Here is a 16,544-nt window from a genome sequence, read left to right on the forward strand (position 1 = left end):
CTGTGACCATATGACACGGAGGGTGGGGGGGGGGGCAGAGGACAATCTATGGTGAAGGCCCTCCGGACCATATGACACTGGGAGGAAGTGGGCCAAGGACAACCTATGGTGAAGGCCCTCTAGACCATATGACACTGGGGGGAGGTGGGCCGAGGACAACCTATGGTGAAGGCCCTCTGGACCATATGACACGGAGGGGCAGAGGACAATCTATGGTGAAGGCCCTCTGGACCATATGACACTGGGGGGAGGTGGGCCGAGGACAACCTATGGTGAAGGCCCTCTGGACTATATGACACGGGGGCGAGGTGGGCCGAGGACAACCTATGGTGAAGGCCCTCTGGACCATATGACACAGTGGGGGCAGAGGACAATCTATGGTGAAGGCCCTCTGGACCATATGACACTGGGGGGAGGTGGGCCGAGGACAACCTATGGTGAAGGCCCTCTGGACTATATGACACGGGGGGGAGGTGGGCCGAGGACAACCTATGGTGAAGGCCCTCTGGACCATATGACACGGTGGGGGCAGAGGACAATCTATGGTGAAGGCCCTCTGGACCATATGACACTGGGGGGAGGTGGGCCGAGGACAATCTATGGTGAAGGCCCTCTGGACCATATGACACTGGGGGGAGGTGGGCCGATGACAACCTATGGTGAAAGCCCTCTGGACTATATGACACGGTGGGGGCAGAGGACAATCTATGGTGAAGGCCCTCTGGACCATATGACACTGGGGGTAGGTGGGCCGAGGACAACCTATGGTGAGGGCCCTCTGGACCATATGACACTTGGGGGAGGTGGGCCGAGGACAACCTATGGTGAAGGACCTCTGGACCATATGACACTGGGGGGAGGTGGGCCGAGGACAACCTATGGTGAAGGCCCTCTGGACCATATGACACTGGGAGGAGGTGGGCCGAGGACAACCTATGGTGAAGGCCCTCTGGACCATATGACACTGGGGGGAGGTGGGCAGAGGACAACCTATGGTGAAGGCCCTCTGGGCCATATGACACTGGGGGGAGGCGAGCCGAGGACAACCTATGGTGAAGGCCCTCTGGACCATATGACACTGGGGGGAGGCGGGCCGAGGACAACCTATGGTGAAGGCTCTCTGGGCCATATGACACTGGGGGGAGGTGGGCTGAGGACAAGCTATGGTGAAGGCCCTCTGGACCATATGACACTGGGGTAGGTGGGCCAAGGACAACCTATGGTGAAGGCCCTCTGGACCATATGACACTGGGGGGAGGTGGGCCGGGGACAACCTATGGTGAAGGCCCTCTGGACCATATGACACTGGGGGGAGGTGGGCCGGGGACAACCTATGGTGAAGGCCCTCTGGACCAAATGACACTGGGGGGAGGTGGGCCGAGGACAACCTATGGTGAAGGCCCTCTAGACCATATGACACTGGGGGGAGGTGGGCCGAGGACAACCTATGGTGAAGGCCCTCTGGGCCATATGACACTGGGGGGAGGTGGGCCGAGGACAAGCTATGGTGAAGGCCCTCTGGGCCATATGACACTGGGGGGAGGTGGGCCAAGGACAACCTATGGTGAAGGCCCTCTGGGCCATATGACACTGGGGGGAGGTGGGCCAGGGACAACCTATGGTGAAGGCCCTCTGGACCATATGACACTGGGGGGAGGTGGGCCGGGGACAACCTATGGTGAAGGCCCTCTTGGCCATATGACACTGGGGGAGGTGGGCCGAGGACAACCTATGGTGAAGGTCCTCTGGGCCATATGACACTGGGGGGAGGTGGGCCGGGGACAACCTATGGTGAAGGCCCTCTGGACCATATGACACTGGGGGAGGTGGGCCGGGGACAACCTATGGTGAAGGCTCTCTGGTCCATATGACACTGGGGGGAGGTGGGCCGAGGACAACCTATGGTGAAGGCCCTCTGGACCATATGACACTGGGGGGAGGTGGGCCGAGGACAACCTATGGTGAAGGCTCTCTGGACCATATGACACTGGGGGGAGGTGGGCCGGGGACAACCTATGGTGAAGGCTCTCTGGACCAAATGACACTGGGAGGAGCTGGGCTGAGGACAACCTATGGTGAAGGCCCTCTGGGCCATATGACACTGGGGGGAGGTGGGCCGAGGACAACCTATGGTGAAGGCTCTCTGGACCATATGACACTGGGGGGAGGAGGGCCGGGGACAACCTATGGTGAAGGCCCTCTGGGCCATATGACACTGGGGGGAGGTGGGCCGAGGACAACCTATGGTGAAGGCCCTCTGGACCATATGACACTGGGGGGATGTGGGCCGGGGACAACCTATGGTGAAGGCCCTCTGGACCATATGACACTGGGGGGATGTGGGCCGGGGACAACCTATGGTGAAGGCCCTCTGGACCATATGACACTGGGGGGAGGTGGGCCGGGGGCCACCTATGGTGAAGGCACTCTGGACCATATGACACCGGGGGGAGGTGGGCCGAGGACAACCTATGGTGAAGGCACTCTGGACCATATGACACTGGGGGAGGTGGGCCGAGGACAACCTATGGTGAAGGCCCTCTGGACCATATCACACTGGGGGGGAGGTGGGCCGGGGACAACCTATGGTGAAGGCTCTCTGGACCATATGACACTGGGGGTAGGTGGGCCGAGGACAACCTATGGTGAAGGCCCTCTGGGCCATATGAAACTGGGGGGAGGTGGGCCGGGGACAACCTATGGTGAAGGCCCTCTGGACCATATGACACTGGGGGGAGGTGGGCCGAGGACAACCTATGGTGAAGGCCCTCTGGACCATATGAAACTGGGGGGAGGTGGGCCGGGGGCCACCTATGGTGAAGGCACTCTGGACCATATGACACTGGGGGGAGGTGGGCCAAGGACAACCTATGGTGAAGGCCCTCTGGACCATATGACACTGGGGGGAGGTGGGCTGAGGACAACCTATGGTGAAGGCCCACTGGGCCATATGACACTGGGGGGAGGTGGGCCGAGGACAACCTATGGTGAAGGCCCTCTGGACCATATGACACTGGGGGAGGTGGGCCGAGGACAACCTATGGTGAAGGCCCTCTGGGCCATATGACACTGGGGGGAGGTGGGCCGGGGACAACCTATGGTGAAGGCCCTCTGGGCCATATGACACTGGGGGTAGGTGGGCCGGGGACAACCTATGGTGAAGGCCCTCTGGGCCATATGAAACTGGGGGGAGGTGGGCCGGGGACAACCTATGGTGAAGGCCCTCTGGACCATATGACACTGGGGGGAGGTGGGCCGAGGACAACCTATGGTGAAGGCCCTCTGGACCATATGAAACTGGGGGGAGGTGGGCCGGGGACAACCTATGGTGAAGGCCCTCTGGACCATATGACACTGGGGGGAGGTGGGCCGGGGGCCACCTATGGTGAAGGCACTCTGGACCATATGACACTGGGGGGAGGTGGGCCAAGGACAACCTATGGTGAAGGCCCTCTGGACCATATGACACTGGGGGGAGGTGGGCTGAGGACAACCTATGGTGAAGGCCCACTGGGCCATATGACACTGGGGGGAGGTGGGCCGAGGACAACCTATGGTGAAGGCCCTCTGGACCATATGACACTGGGGGAGGTGGGCCGAGGACAACCTATGGTGAAGGCCCTCTGGGCCATATGACACTGGGGGGAGGTGGGCCGGGGACAACCTATGGTGAAGGCCCTCTGGGCCATATGACACTGGGGGTAGGTGGGCCGGGGACAACCTATGGTGAAGGCCCTCTGGGCCATATGACACTGGGGGGAGGTGGGCCGGGGACAACCTATGGTGAAGGCCCTCTGGGCCATATGACACTGGGGGTAGGTGGGCCGGGGACAACCTATGGTGAAGGCCCTCTGGGCCATATGACACTGGGGGGAAGGTGGGCCGGGGACAACCTATGGTGAAGGCCCTCTGGGCCATATGACACTGGGGGTAGGTGGGCCGGGGACAACCTATGGTGAAGGCCCTCTGGGCCATATGAAACTGGGGGGAGGTGGGCCGGGGACAACCTATGGTGAAGGACCTCTGGACCATATGACACTGGGGGGAGGTGGGCCGAGGACAACCTATGGTGAAGGCCCTCTGGACCATATGACACTGGGGGAGGTGGGCCGAGGACAACCTATGGTGAAGGCCCTGTGGGCCATATGACACTGGGGGGAGGTGGGCCGGGGACAACCTATGGTGAAGGCCCTCTGGGCCATATGACACTGGGGGTAGGTGGGCCGGGGACAACCTATGGTGAAGGCCCTCTGGGCCATATGACACTGGGGGGAGGTGGGCCGGGGACAACCTATGGTGAAGGCCCTCTGGGCCATATGACACTGGGGGGATGTGGGCCGGGGACAACCTATGGTGAAGGCCCTCTGGGCCATATGACACTGGGGGGAGGTGGGCCGGGGACAACCTATGGTGAAGGCCCTCTGGGCCATATGACACTGGGGGTAGGTGGGCCGGGGACAACCTATGGTGAAGGCCCTCTGGGCCATATGACACTGGGGGGAGGTGGGCCGGGGACAACCTATGGTGAAGGCCCTCTGGGCCATATGACACTGGGGGTAGGTGGGCCGGGGACAACCTATGGTGAAGGCCCTCTGGGCCATATGACACTGGGGGGAAGGTGGGCCGGGGACAACCTATGGTGAAGGCCCTCTGGGCCATATGACACTGGGGGTAGGTGGGCCGGGGACAACCTATGGTGAAGGCCCTCTGGGCCATATGAAACTGGGGGGAGGTGGGCCGGGGACAACCTATGGTGAAGGACCTCTGGACCATATGACACTGGGGGGAGGTGGGCCGGGGACAACCTATGGTGAAGGCCCTCTGGGCCATATGACACTGGGGGTAGGTGGGCCGGGGACAACCTATGGTGAAGGCCCTCTGGGCCATATGAAACTGGGGGGAGGTGGGCCGGGGACAACCTATGGTGAAGGCCCTCTGGACCATATGACACTGGGGGAGGTGGGCCGAGGACAACCTATGGTGAAGGCCCTCTGGGGCATATGACACTGGGGGGAGGTGGGCCGGGGACAACCTATGGTGAAGGCCCTCTGGGCCATATGACACTGGGGGTAGGTGGGCCGGGGACAACCTATGGTGAAGGCCCTCTGGGCCATATGACACTGGGGGGAGGTGGGCCGGGGACAACCTATGGTGAAGGCCCTCTGGGCCATATGACACTGGGGGGATGTGGGCCGGGGACAACCTATGGTGAAGGCCCTCTGGGCCATATGACACTGGGGGGAGGTGGGCCGGGGACAACCTATGGTGAAGGCCCTCTGGGCCATATGACACTGGGGGTAGGTGGGCCGGGGACAACCTATGGCGAAGGCCCTCTGGGCCATATGACACTGGGGGGAGGTGGGCCGGGGACAACCTATGGTGAAGGCCCTCTGGGCCATATGACACTGGGGGGAGGTGGGCCGAAGACAAGCTATGGTGAAGGCCCTCTGGACCATATGACACTGGGGGGAGGTGGACCGAGGACAACCTATGGTGAAGGCCCTCTGGGCCATATGACACTGGGGGTAGGTGGGCCGGGGACAACCTATGGTGAAGGCCCTCTGGGCCATATGAAACTGGGGGGAGGTGGGCCGGGGACAACCTATGGTGAAGGACCTCTGGACCATATGACACTGGGGGAAGGTGGGCCGGGGACAACCTATGGTGAAGGCCCTCTGGGCCATATGACACTGGGGGTAGGTGGGCCGGGGACAACCTATGGTGAAGGCCCTCTGGGCCATATGAAACTGGGGGGAGGTGGGCCGGGGACAACCTATGGTGAAGGACCTCTGGACCATATGACACTGGGGGGAGGTGGGCCGAGGACAACCTATGGTGAAGGCCCTCTGGACCATATGACACTGGGGGAGGTGGGCCGAGGACAACCTATGGTGAAGGCCCTGTGGGCCATATGACACTGGGGGGAGGTGGGCCGGGGACAACCTATGGTGAAGGCCCTCTGGGCCATATGACACTGGGGGTAGGTGGGCCGGGGACAACCTATGGTGAAGGCCCTCTGGGCCATATGACACTGGGGGTAGGTGGGCCGGGGACAACCTATGGTGAAGGCCCTGTGGGCCATATGACACTGGGGGGAGGTGGGCCGGGGACAACCTATGGTGAAGGCCCTCTGGGCCATATGACACTGGGGGTAGGTGGGCCGGGGACAACCTATGGTGAAGGCCCTCTGGGCCATATGACACTGGGGGGAAGGTGGGCCGGGGACAACCTATGGTGAAGGCCCTCTGGGCCATATGACACTGGGGGTAGGTGGGCCGGGGACAACCTATGGTGAAGGCCCTATGGGCCATATGAAACTGGGGGGAGGTGGGCCGGGGACAACCTATGGTGAAGGACCTCTGGACCATATGACACTGGGGGGAGGTGGGCCGAGGACAACCTATGGTGAAGGCCCTCTGGGCCATATGACACTGGGGGGAGGTGGGCCGGGGACAACCTATGGTGAAGGCCCTCTGGGCCATATGACACTGGGGGTAGGTGGGCCGGGGACAACCTATGGTGAAGGCCCTCTGGGCCATATGACACTGGGGGTAGGTGGGCCGGGGACAACCTATGGTGAAGGCCCTCTGGGCCATATGACACTGGGGGTAGGTGGGCCGGGGACAACCTATGGTGAAGGCCCTGTGGGCCATATGACACTGGGGGGAGGTGGGCCGGGGACAACCTATGGTGAAGGCCCTCTGGGCCATATGACACTGGGGGTAGGTGGGCCGGGGACAACCTATGGTGAAGGCCCTCTGGGCCATATGACACTGGGGGGAAGGTGGGCCGGGGACAACCTATGGTGAAGGCCCTCTGGGCCATATGACACTGGGGGTAGGTGGGCCGGGGACAACCTATGGTGAAGGCCCTGTGGGCCATATGACAGTGGGGGGAGGTGGGCCGGGGACAACCTATGGTGAAGGCCCTCTGGGCCATATGACACTGGGGGTAGGTGGGCTGGGGACAACCTATGGTGAAGGCCCTCTGGGCCATATGACACTGGGGGGAAGGTGGGCCGGGGACAACCTATGGTGAAGGCCCTCTGGGCCATATGACACTGGGGGGAAGGTGGGCCGGGGACAACCTATGGTGAAGGCCCTCTGGACCATATGACACTGGGGGTAGGTGGGCCGGGGACAACCTATGGTGAAGGCCCTATGGGCCATATAAAACTGGGGGGAGGTGGGCCGGGGACAACCTATGGTGAAGGACCTCTGGACCATATGACACTGGGGGAGGTGGGCCGGGGACAACCTATGGTGAAGGCCCTCTGGGCCATATGACACTGGGGGTAGGTGGGCCGGGGACAACCTATGGTGAAGGCCCTCTGGGCCATATGACACTGGGGGTAGGTGGGCCGGGGACAACCTATGGTGAAGGCCCTCTGGGCCATATGACACTGGGGGTAGGTGGGCCGGGGACAACCTATGGTGAAGGCCCTGTGGGCCATATGACACTGGGGGGAGGTGGGCCGGGGACAACCTATGGTGAAGGCCCTCTGGGCCATATGACACTGGGGGTAGGTGGGCCGGGGACAACCTATGGTGAAGGCCCTCTGGGCCATATGACACTGGGGGGAAGGTGGGCCGGGGACAACCTATGGTGAAGGCCCTCTGGGCCATATGACACTGGGGGTAGGTGGGCCGGGGACAACCTATGGTGAAGGCCCTGTGGGCCATATGACACTGGGGGGAGGTGGGCCGGGGACAACCTATGGTGAAGGCCCTCTGGGCCATATGACACTGGGGGTAGGTGGGCCGGGGACAACCTATGGTGAAGGCCCTCTGGGCCATATGACACTGGGGGGAAGGTGGGCCGGGGACAACCTATGGTGAAGGCCCTCTGGGCCATATGACACTGGGGGAAGGTGGGCCGGGGACAACCTATGGTGAAGGCCCTCTGGGCAGTATGACACTGGGGGTAGGTGGGCCGGGGACAACCTATGGTGAAGGCCCTATGGGCCATATGAAACTGGGGGGAGGTGGGCCGGGGACAACCTATGGTGAAGGACCTCTGGACCATATGACACTGGGGGGAGGTGGGCCGAGGACAACCTATGGTGAAGGCCCTCTGGGCCATATGACACTGGGGGGAGGTGGGCCGGGGACAACCTATGGTGAAGGCCCTCTGGGCCATATGACACTGGGGGTAGGTGGGCCGGGGAAAACCTATGGTGAAGGCCCTCTGGGCCATATGACACTGGGGGTAGGTGGGCCGGGGACAACCTATGGTGAAGGCCCTCTGGGCCATATGACACTGGGGGTAGGTGGGCCGGGGACAACCTATGGTGAAGGCCCTGTGGGCCATATGACACTGGGGGGAGGTGGGCCGGGGACAACCTATGGTGAAGGCCCTCTGGGCCATATGACACTGGGGGTAGGTGGGCCGGGGACAACCTATGGTGAAGGCCCTCTGGGCCATATGACACTGGGGGGAAGGTGGGCCGGGGACAACCTATGGTGAAGGCCCTCTGGGCCATATGACACTGGGGGTAGGTGGGCCGGGGACAACCTATGGTGAAGGCCCTGTGGGCCATATGACACTGGGGGGAGGTGGGCCGGGGACAACCTATGGTGAAGGCCCTCTGGGCCATATGACACTGGGGGTAGGTGGGCCGGGGACAACCTATGGTGAAGGCCCTCTGGGCCATATGACACTGGGGGGAAGGTGGGCCGGGGACAACCTATGGTGAAGGCCCTCTGGGCCATATGACACTGGGGGGAAGGTGGGCCGGGGACAACCTATGGTGAAGGCCCTCTGGGCCATATGACACTGGGGGGAAGGTGGGCCGGGGACAACCTATGGTGAAGGCCCTCTGGGCCATATGACACTGGGGGTAGGTGGGCCGGGGACAACCTATGGTGAAGGCCCTATGGGCCATATGAAACTGGGGGGAGGTGGGCCGGGGACAACCTATGGTGAAGGACCTCTGGACCATATGACACTGGGGGGAGGTGGGCCGAGGACAACCTATGGTGAAGGCCCTCTGGGCCATATGACACTGGGGGGAGGTGGGCCGGGGACAACCTATGGTGAAGGCCCTCTGGGCCATATGACACTGGGGGTAGGTGGGCCGGGGACAACCTATGGTGAAGGCCCTCTGGGCCATATGACACTGGGGGTAGGTGGGCCGGGGACAACCTATGGTGAAGGCCCTCTGGGCCATATGACACTGGGGGTAGGTGGGCCGGGGACAACCTATGGTGAAGGCCCTGTGGGCCATATGACACTGGGGGGAGGTGGGCCGGGGACAACCTATGGTGAAGGCCCTCTGGGCCATATGACACTGGGGGTAGGTGGGCCGGGGACAACCTATGGTGAAGGCCCTCTGGGCCATATGACACTGGGGGGAAGGTGGGCCGGGGACAACCTATGGTGAAGGCCCTCTGGGCCATATGACACTGGGGGGAGGTGGGCCGGGGACAACCTATGGTGAAGGCCCTGTGGGCCATATGACACTGGGGGGAGGTGGGCTGGGGACAACCTATGGTGAAGGCCCTCTGGGCCATATGACACTGGGGGTAGGTGGGCCGGGGACAACCTATGGTGAAGGCCCTCTGGGCCATATGACACTGGGGGGAAGGTGGGCCGGGGACAACCTATGGTGAAGGCCCTCTGGGCCATATGACACTGGGGGGAAGGTGGGCCGGGGACAACCTATGGTGAAGGCCCTCTGGGCCATATGACACTGGGGGTAGGTGGGCCGGGGACAACCTATGGTGAAGGCCCTATGGGCCATATGACACTGGGGGGAGGCGGGCCGATGACAACCTATGGTGAAGGACCTCTGGACCATATGACACTGGGGGGAGGTGGGCCGAGGACAACCTATGGTGAAGGCCCTCTGGGCCATATGACACTGGGGGGAGGTGGGCCGGGGACAACCTATGGTGAAGGCCCTCTGGGCCATATGACACTGGGGGTAGGTGGGCCGGGGACAACCTATGGTGAAGGCCCTCTGGGCCATATGACACTGGGGGTAGGTGGGCCGGGGACAACCTATGGTGAAGGCCCTCTGGGCCATATGACACTGGGGGTAGGTGGGCCGGGGACAACCTATGGTGAAGGCCCTGTGGGCCATATGACACTGGGGGGAGGTGGGCCGGGGACAACCTATGGTGAAGGCCCTCTGGGCCATATGACACTGGGGGTAGGTGGGCCGGGGACAACCTATGGTGAAGGCCCTCTGGGCCATATGACACTGGGGGGAAGGTGGGCCGGGGACAACCTATGGTGAAGGCCCTCTGGGCCATATGACACTGGGGGTAGGTGGGCCGGGGACAACCTATGGTGAAGGCCCTGTGGGCCATATGACACTGGGGGGAGGTGGGCCGGGGACAACCTATGGTGAAGGCCCTCTGGGCCATATGACACTGGGGGTAGGTGGGCCGGGGACAACCTATGGTGAAGGCCCTCTGGGCCATATGATACTGGGGGGAAGGTGGGCCGGGGACAACCTATGGTGAAGGCCCTCTGGGCCATATGACACTGGGGGGAAGGTGGGCCGGGGACAACCTATGGTGAAGGCCCTCTGGGCCATATGACACTGGGGGTAGGTGGGCCGGGGACAACCTATGGTGAAGGCCCTATGGGCCATATGAAACTGGGGGGAGGTGGGCCGGGGACAACCTATGGTGAAGGACCTCTGGACCATATGACACTGGGGGGAGGTGGGCCGAGGACAACCTATGGTGAAGGCCCTCTGGGCCATATGACACTGGGGGGAGGTGGGCCGGGGACAACCTATGGTGAAGGCCCTCTGGGCCATATGACACTGGGGGTAGGTGGGCCGGGGACAACCTATGGTGAAGGCCCTCTGGGCCATATGACACTGGGGGTAGGTGGGCCGGGGACAACCTATGGTGAAGGCCCTCTGGGCCATATGACACTGGGGGTAGGTGGGCCGGGGACAACCTATGGTGAAGGCCCTGTGGGCCATATGACACTGGGGGGAGGTGGGCCGGGGACAACCTATGGTGAAGGCCCTCTGGGCCATATGACACTGGGGGTAGGTGGGCCGGGGACAACCTATGGTGAAGGCCCTCTGGGCCATATGATACTGGGGGGAAGGTGGGCCGGGGACAACCTATGGTGAAGGCCCTCTGGGCCATATGACACTGGGGGGAAGGTGGGCCGGGGACAACCTATGGTGAAGGCCCTCTGGGCCATATGACACTGGGGGTAGGTGGGCCGGGGACAACCTATGGTGAAGGCCCTATGGGCCATATGAAACTGGGGGGAGGTGGGCCGGGGACAACCTATGGTGAAGGACCTCTGGACCATATGACACTGGGGGGAGGTGGGCCGAGGACAACCTATGGTGAAGGCCCTCTGGGCCATATGACACTGGGGGGAGGTGGGCCGGGGACAACCTATGGTGAAGGCCCTCTGGGCCATATGACACTGGGGGTAGGTGGGCCGGGGACAACCTATGGTGAAGGCCCTCTGGGCCATATGACACTGGGGGTAGGTGGGCCGGGGACAACCTATGGTGAAGGCCCTCTGGGCCATATGACACTGGGGGTAGGTGGGCCGGGGACAACCTATGGTGAAGGCCCTGTGGGCCATATGACACTGGGGGGAGGTGGGCCGGGGACAACCTATGGTGAAGGCCCTCTGGGCCATATGACACTGGGGGTAGGTGGGCCGGGGACAACCTATGGTGAAGGCCCTCTGGGCCATATGACACTGGGGGGAAGGTGGGCCGGGGACAACCTATGGTGAAGGCCCTCTGGGCCATATGACACTGGGGGGAGGTGGGCCGGGGACAACCTATGGTGAAGGCCCTGTGGGCCATATGACACTGGGGGGAGGTGGGCCGGGGACAACCTATGGTGAAGGCCCTCTGGGCCATATGACACTGGGGGTAGGTGGGCCGGGGACAACCTATGGTGAAGGCCCTCTGGGCCATATGACACTGGGGGGAAGGTGGGCCGGGGACAACCTATGGTGAAGGCCCTCTGGGCCATATGACACTGGGGGTAGGTGGGCCGGGGACAACCTATGGTGAAGGCCCTCTGGGCCATATGACACTGGGGGGAAGGTGGGCCGGGGACAACCTATGGTGAAGGCCCTCTGGGCCATATGACACTGGGGGGAAGGTGGGCCGGGGACAACCTATGGTGAAGGCCCTCTGGGCCATATGACACTGGGGGTAGGTGGGCCGGGGACAACCTATGGTGAAGGCCCTATGGGCCATATGACACTGGGGGGAGGCGGGCCGATGACAACCTATGGTGAAGGACCTCTGGACCATATGACACTGGGGGGAGGTGGGCCGAGGACAACCTATGGTGAAGGCCCTCTGGGCCATATGACACTGGGGGGAGGTGGGCCGGGGACAACCTATGGTGAAGGCCCTCTGGGCCATATGACACTGGGGGTAGGTGGGCCGGGGACAACCTATGGTGAAGGCCCTCTGGGCCATATGACACTGGGGGTAGGTGGGCCGGGGACAACCTATGGTGAAGGCCCTCTGGGCCATATGACACTGGGGGTAGGTGGGCCGGGGACAACCTATGGTGAAGGCCCTGTGGGCCATATGACACTGGGGGGAGGTGGGCCGGGGACAACCTATGGTGAAGGCCCTCTGGGCCATATGACACTGGGGGTAGGTGGGCCGGGGACAACCTATGGTGAAGGCCCTCTGGGCCATATGACACTGGGGGGAAGGTGGGCCGGGGACAACCTATGGTGAAGGCCCTCTGGGCCATATGACACTGGGGGTAGGTGGGCCGGGGACAACCTATGGTGAAGGCCCTGTGGGCCATATGACACTGGGGGGAGGTGGGCCGGGGACAACCTATGGTGAAGGCCCTCTGGGCCATATGACACTGGGGGTAGGTGGGCCGGGGACAACCTATGGTGAAGGCCCTCTGGGCCATATGATACTGGGGGGAAGGTGGGCCGGGGACAACCTATGGTGAAGGCCCTCTGGGCCATATGACACTGGGGGGAAGGTGGGCCGGGGACAACCTATGGTGAAGGCCCTCTGGGCCATATGACACTGGGGGTAGGTGGGCCGGGGACAACCTATGGTGAAGGCCCTATGGGCCATATGAAACTGGGGGGAGGTGGGCCGGGGACAACCTATGGTGAAGGACCTCTGGACCATATGACACTGGGGGGAGGTGGGCCGAGGACAACCTATGGTGAAGGCCCTCTGGGCCATATGACACTGGGGGGAGGTGGGCCGGGGACAACCTATGGTGAAGGCCCTCTGGGCCATATGACACTGGGGGTAGGTGGGCCGGGGACAACCTATGGTGAAGGCCCTCTGGGCCATATGACACTGGGGGTAGGTGGGCCGGGGACAACCTATGGTGAAGGCCCTCTGGGCCATATGACACTGGGGGTAGGTGGGCCGGGGACAACCTATGGTGAAGGCCCTGTGGGCCATATGACACTGGGGGGAGGTGGGCCGGGGACAACCTATGGTGAAGGCCCTCTGGGCCATATGACACTGGGGGTAGGTGGGCCGGGGACAACCTATGGTGAAGGCCCTCTGGGCCATATGATACTGGGGGGAAGGTGGGCCGGGGACAACCTATGGTGAAGGCCCTCTGGGCCATATGACACTGGGGGGAAGGTGGGCCGGGGACAACCTATGGTGAAGGCCCTCTGGGCCATATGACACTGGGGGTAGGTGGGCCGGGGACAACCTATGGTGAAGGCCCTATGGGCCATATGAAACTGGGGGGAGGTGGGCCGGGGACAACCTATGGTGAAGGACCTCTGGACCATATGACACTGGGGGGAGGTGGGCCGAGGACAACCTATGGTGAAGGCCCTCTGGGCCATATGACACTGGGGGGAGGTGGGCCGGGGACAACCTATGGTGAAGGCCCTCTGGGCCATATGACACTGGGGGTAGGTGGGCCGGGGACAACCTATGGTGAAGGCCCTCTGGGCCATATGACACTGGGGGGAAGGTGGGCCGGGGACAACCTATGGTGAAGGCCCTCTGGGCCATATGACACTGGGGGGAAGGTGGGCCGGGGACAACCTATGGTGAAGGCCCTCTGGGCCATATGACACTGGGGGTAGGTGGGCCGGGGACAACCTATGGTGAAGGCCCTATGGGCCATATGACACTGGGGGGAGGCGGGCCGATGACAACCTATGGTGAAGGACCTCTGGACCATATGACACTGGGGGGAGGTGGGCCGAGGACAACCTATGGTGAAGGCCCTCTGGGCCATATGACACTGGGGGGAGGTGGGCCGGGGACAACCTATGGTGAAGGCCCTCTGGGCCATATGACACTGGGGGTAGGTGGGCCGGGGACAACCTATGGTGAAGGCCCTCTGGGCCATATGACACTGGGGGTAGGTGGGCCGGGGACAACCTATGGTGAAGGCCCTCTGGGCCATATGACACTGGGGGTAGGTGGGCCGGGGACAACCTATGGTGAAGGCCCTGTGGGCCATATGACACTGGGGGGAGGTGGGCCGGGGACAACCTATGGTGAAGGCCCTCTGGGCCATATGACACTGGGGGTAGGTGGGCCGGGGACAACCTATGGTGAAGGCCCTCTGGGCCATATGACACTGGGGGGAAGGTGGGCCGGGGACAACCTATGGTGAAGGCCCTCTGGGCCATATGACACTGGGGGTAGGTGGGCCGGGGACAACCTATGGTGAAGGCCCTGTGGGCCATATGACACTGGGGGGAGGTGGGCCGGGGACAACCTATGGTGAAGGCCCTCTGGGCCATATGACACTGGGGGTAGGTGGGCCGGGGACAACCTATGGTGAAGGCCCTATGGGCCATATGAAACTGGGGGGAGGTGGGCCGGGGACAACCTATGGTGAAGGACCTCTGGACCATATGACACTGGGGGGAGGTGGGCCGAGGACAACCTATGGTGAAGGCCCTCTGGGCCATATGACACTGGGGGGAGGTGGGCCGGGGACAACCTATGGTGAAGGCCCTCTGGGCCATATGACACTGGGGGTAGGTGGGCCGGGGACAACCTATGGTGAAGGCCCTCTGGGCCATATGACACTGGGGGTAGGTGGGCCGGGGACAACCTATGGTGAAGGCCCTCTGGGCCATATGACACTGGGGGTAGGTGGGCCGGGGACAACCTATGGTGAAGGCCCTGTGGGCCATATGACACTGGGGGGAGGTGGGCCGGGGACAACCTATGGTGAAGGCCCTCTGGGCCATATGACACTGGGGGTAGGTGGGCCGGGGACAACCTATGGTGAAGGCCCTCTGGGCCATATGATACTGGGGGGAAGGTGGGCCGGGGACAACCTATGGTGAAGGCCCTCTGGGCCATATGACACTGGGGGGAAGGTGGGCCGGGGACAACCTATGGTGAAGGCCCTCTGGGCCATATGACACTGGGGGTAGGTGGGCCGGGGACAACCTATGGTGAAGGCCCTATGGGCCATATGACACTGGGGGGAGGCGGGCCGATGACAACCTATGGTGAAGGCTCTGACAACTTCCATACATCTGGATGCCAGAAATACTGAAACTTCCATACTTGTTTCTTGTTCTGCGGCGGAGAAGTGCTGGAAACGCGTCGCACACTCATCCTGGAAGGAGGTGCACTTCCGATACCACTGCGCCAGCTCCATGCGTTCAATCATCTGAGGGGGCGGGGCCTGAGTAAAGGACGAGACATGGGAAGTGGTTACTATGACATCAGATATTCTGATAACTAATAATGATCAATATCTGAAGTCCTGGAAACAGGGCAGCTGATAGAAATCATGGGGCCCCATACAGCATACCTGTCTGGGGGCCCCCTTTAGCCCCACCCTTATCCTCTTCCAGGCTTTCAGCGGCTGCAGGAGGAAATTGGAGAGATCGGTTCCTCTAGATCAGTGTTTATCAACATTTTACCAGTCATGTTACAATATATTGCCTCTTTACTGTCTGTCAACTGTCTCTGAAAAGCGATCTGAGCCTGGATTGCTTTTCAGAGGAATGGTGTTTTCTTTTTGGTATTATGAACCGCTCTAAGAAAATCAGCTCTGATCGTACAGAAAAAGGGCGTCAAGTTTAAAAGTAGTGTATACACACACACACGCGCACATATACAAATATGCATATAAATACATACACACACACACGTAAATATACACACACAGACACATCTCTTAAACGGTAGCTGTCTGCTAAGGAGGACCTGTTGTTACACATGGCAGAGGTCATGAGGCTAGATTTGCATAGCAGCCGGCAACTTTTTTTTGGGACAGGGGGACAAAAATGACAGATTTCTGGCCATGCTTTCTCAACAGAATTGGCCCCTCACTTCTACTGTATATCCAAAATCTGTGCATTTGAAGGGTCTATTGTCTCCTTTCCCGAGGGGATACTGTGAGAATTTACCATCTACTATAGTCGGTTAAATCCCTCTTCCCTGCCCTCTGATTTTGAGCACACACACATGCATAATTACAAACATATACAGGTTGCTTTTGTTTTAATTGTCAGCAGCACTATACCTTCAATCTCCATGCCGGGTACTGACCTCTAGGGGGAGGCAGAGAGCACAGTACACACTGCAAGCCAGCTCTCCCTTT

General features: G+C 61.5%; 1 protein-coding gene across 3 annotated transcripts in view; it reads right to left on the bottom strand.

The window, feature by feature from the left end:
- Positions 1-16,544, bottom strand: part of LOC143958879 (protein sel-1 homolog 3-like) — a 235,717-nt gene that overhangs the window by 135,457 nt on the left and 83,716 nt on the right. For all 3 annotated transcript variants that reach the window (XM_077467863.1, XM_077467862.1, XM_077467861.1), the window contains exon 8: positions 15,500-15,620. In XM_077467863.1, coding sequence (XP_077323989.1) covers positions 15,500-15,620 — 121 coding nt within the window. The remainder of the gene's footprint in view (positions 1-15,499; positions 15,621-16,544) is intronic.

Source organism: Lithobates pipiens, unplaced genomic scaffold (assembly GCF_037356315.1).
Source record: "Lithobates pipiens isolate NorthernLeopardFrog02 unplaced genomic scaffold, aLitPip1_a1.2 Scaffold_63, whole genome shotgun sequence".
Lineage (NCBI taxonomy): Eukaryota > Metazoa > Chordata > Amphibia > Anura > Ranidae > Lithobates > Lithobates pipiens.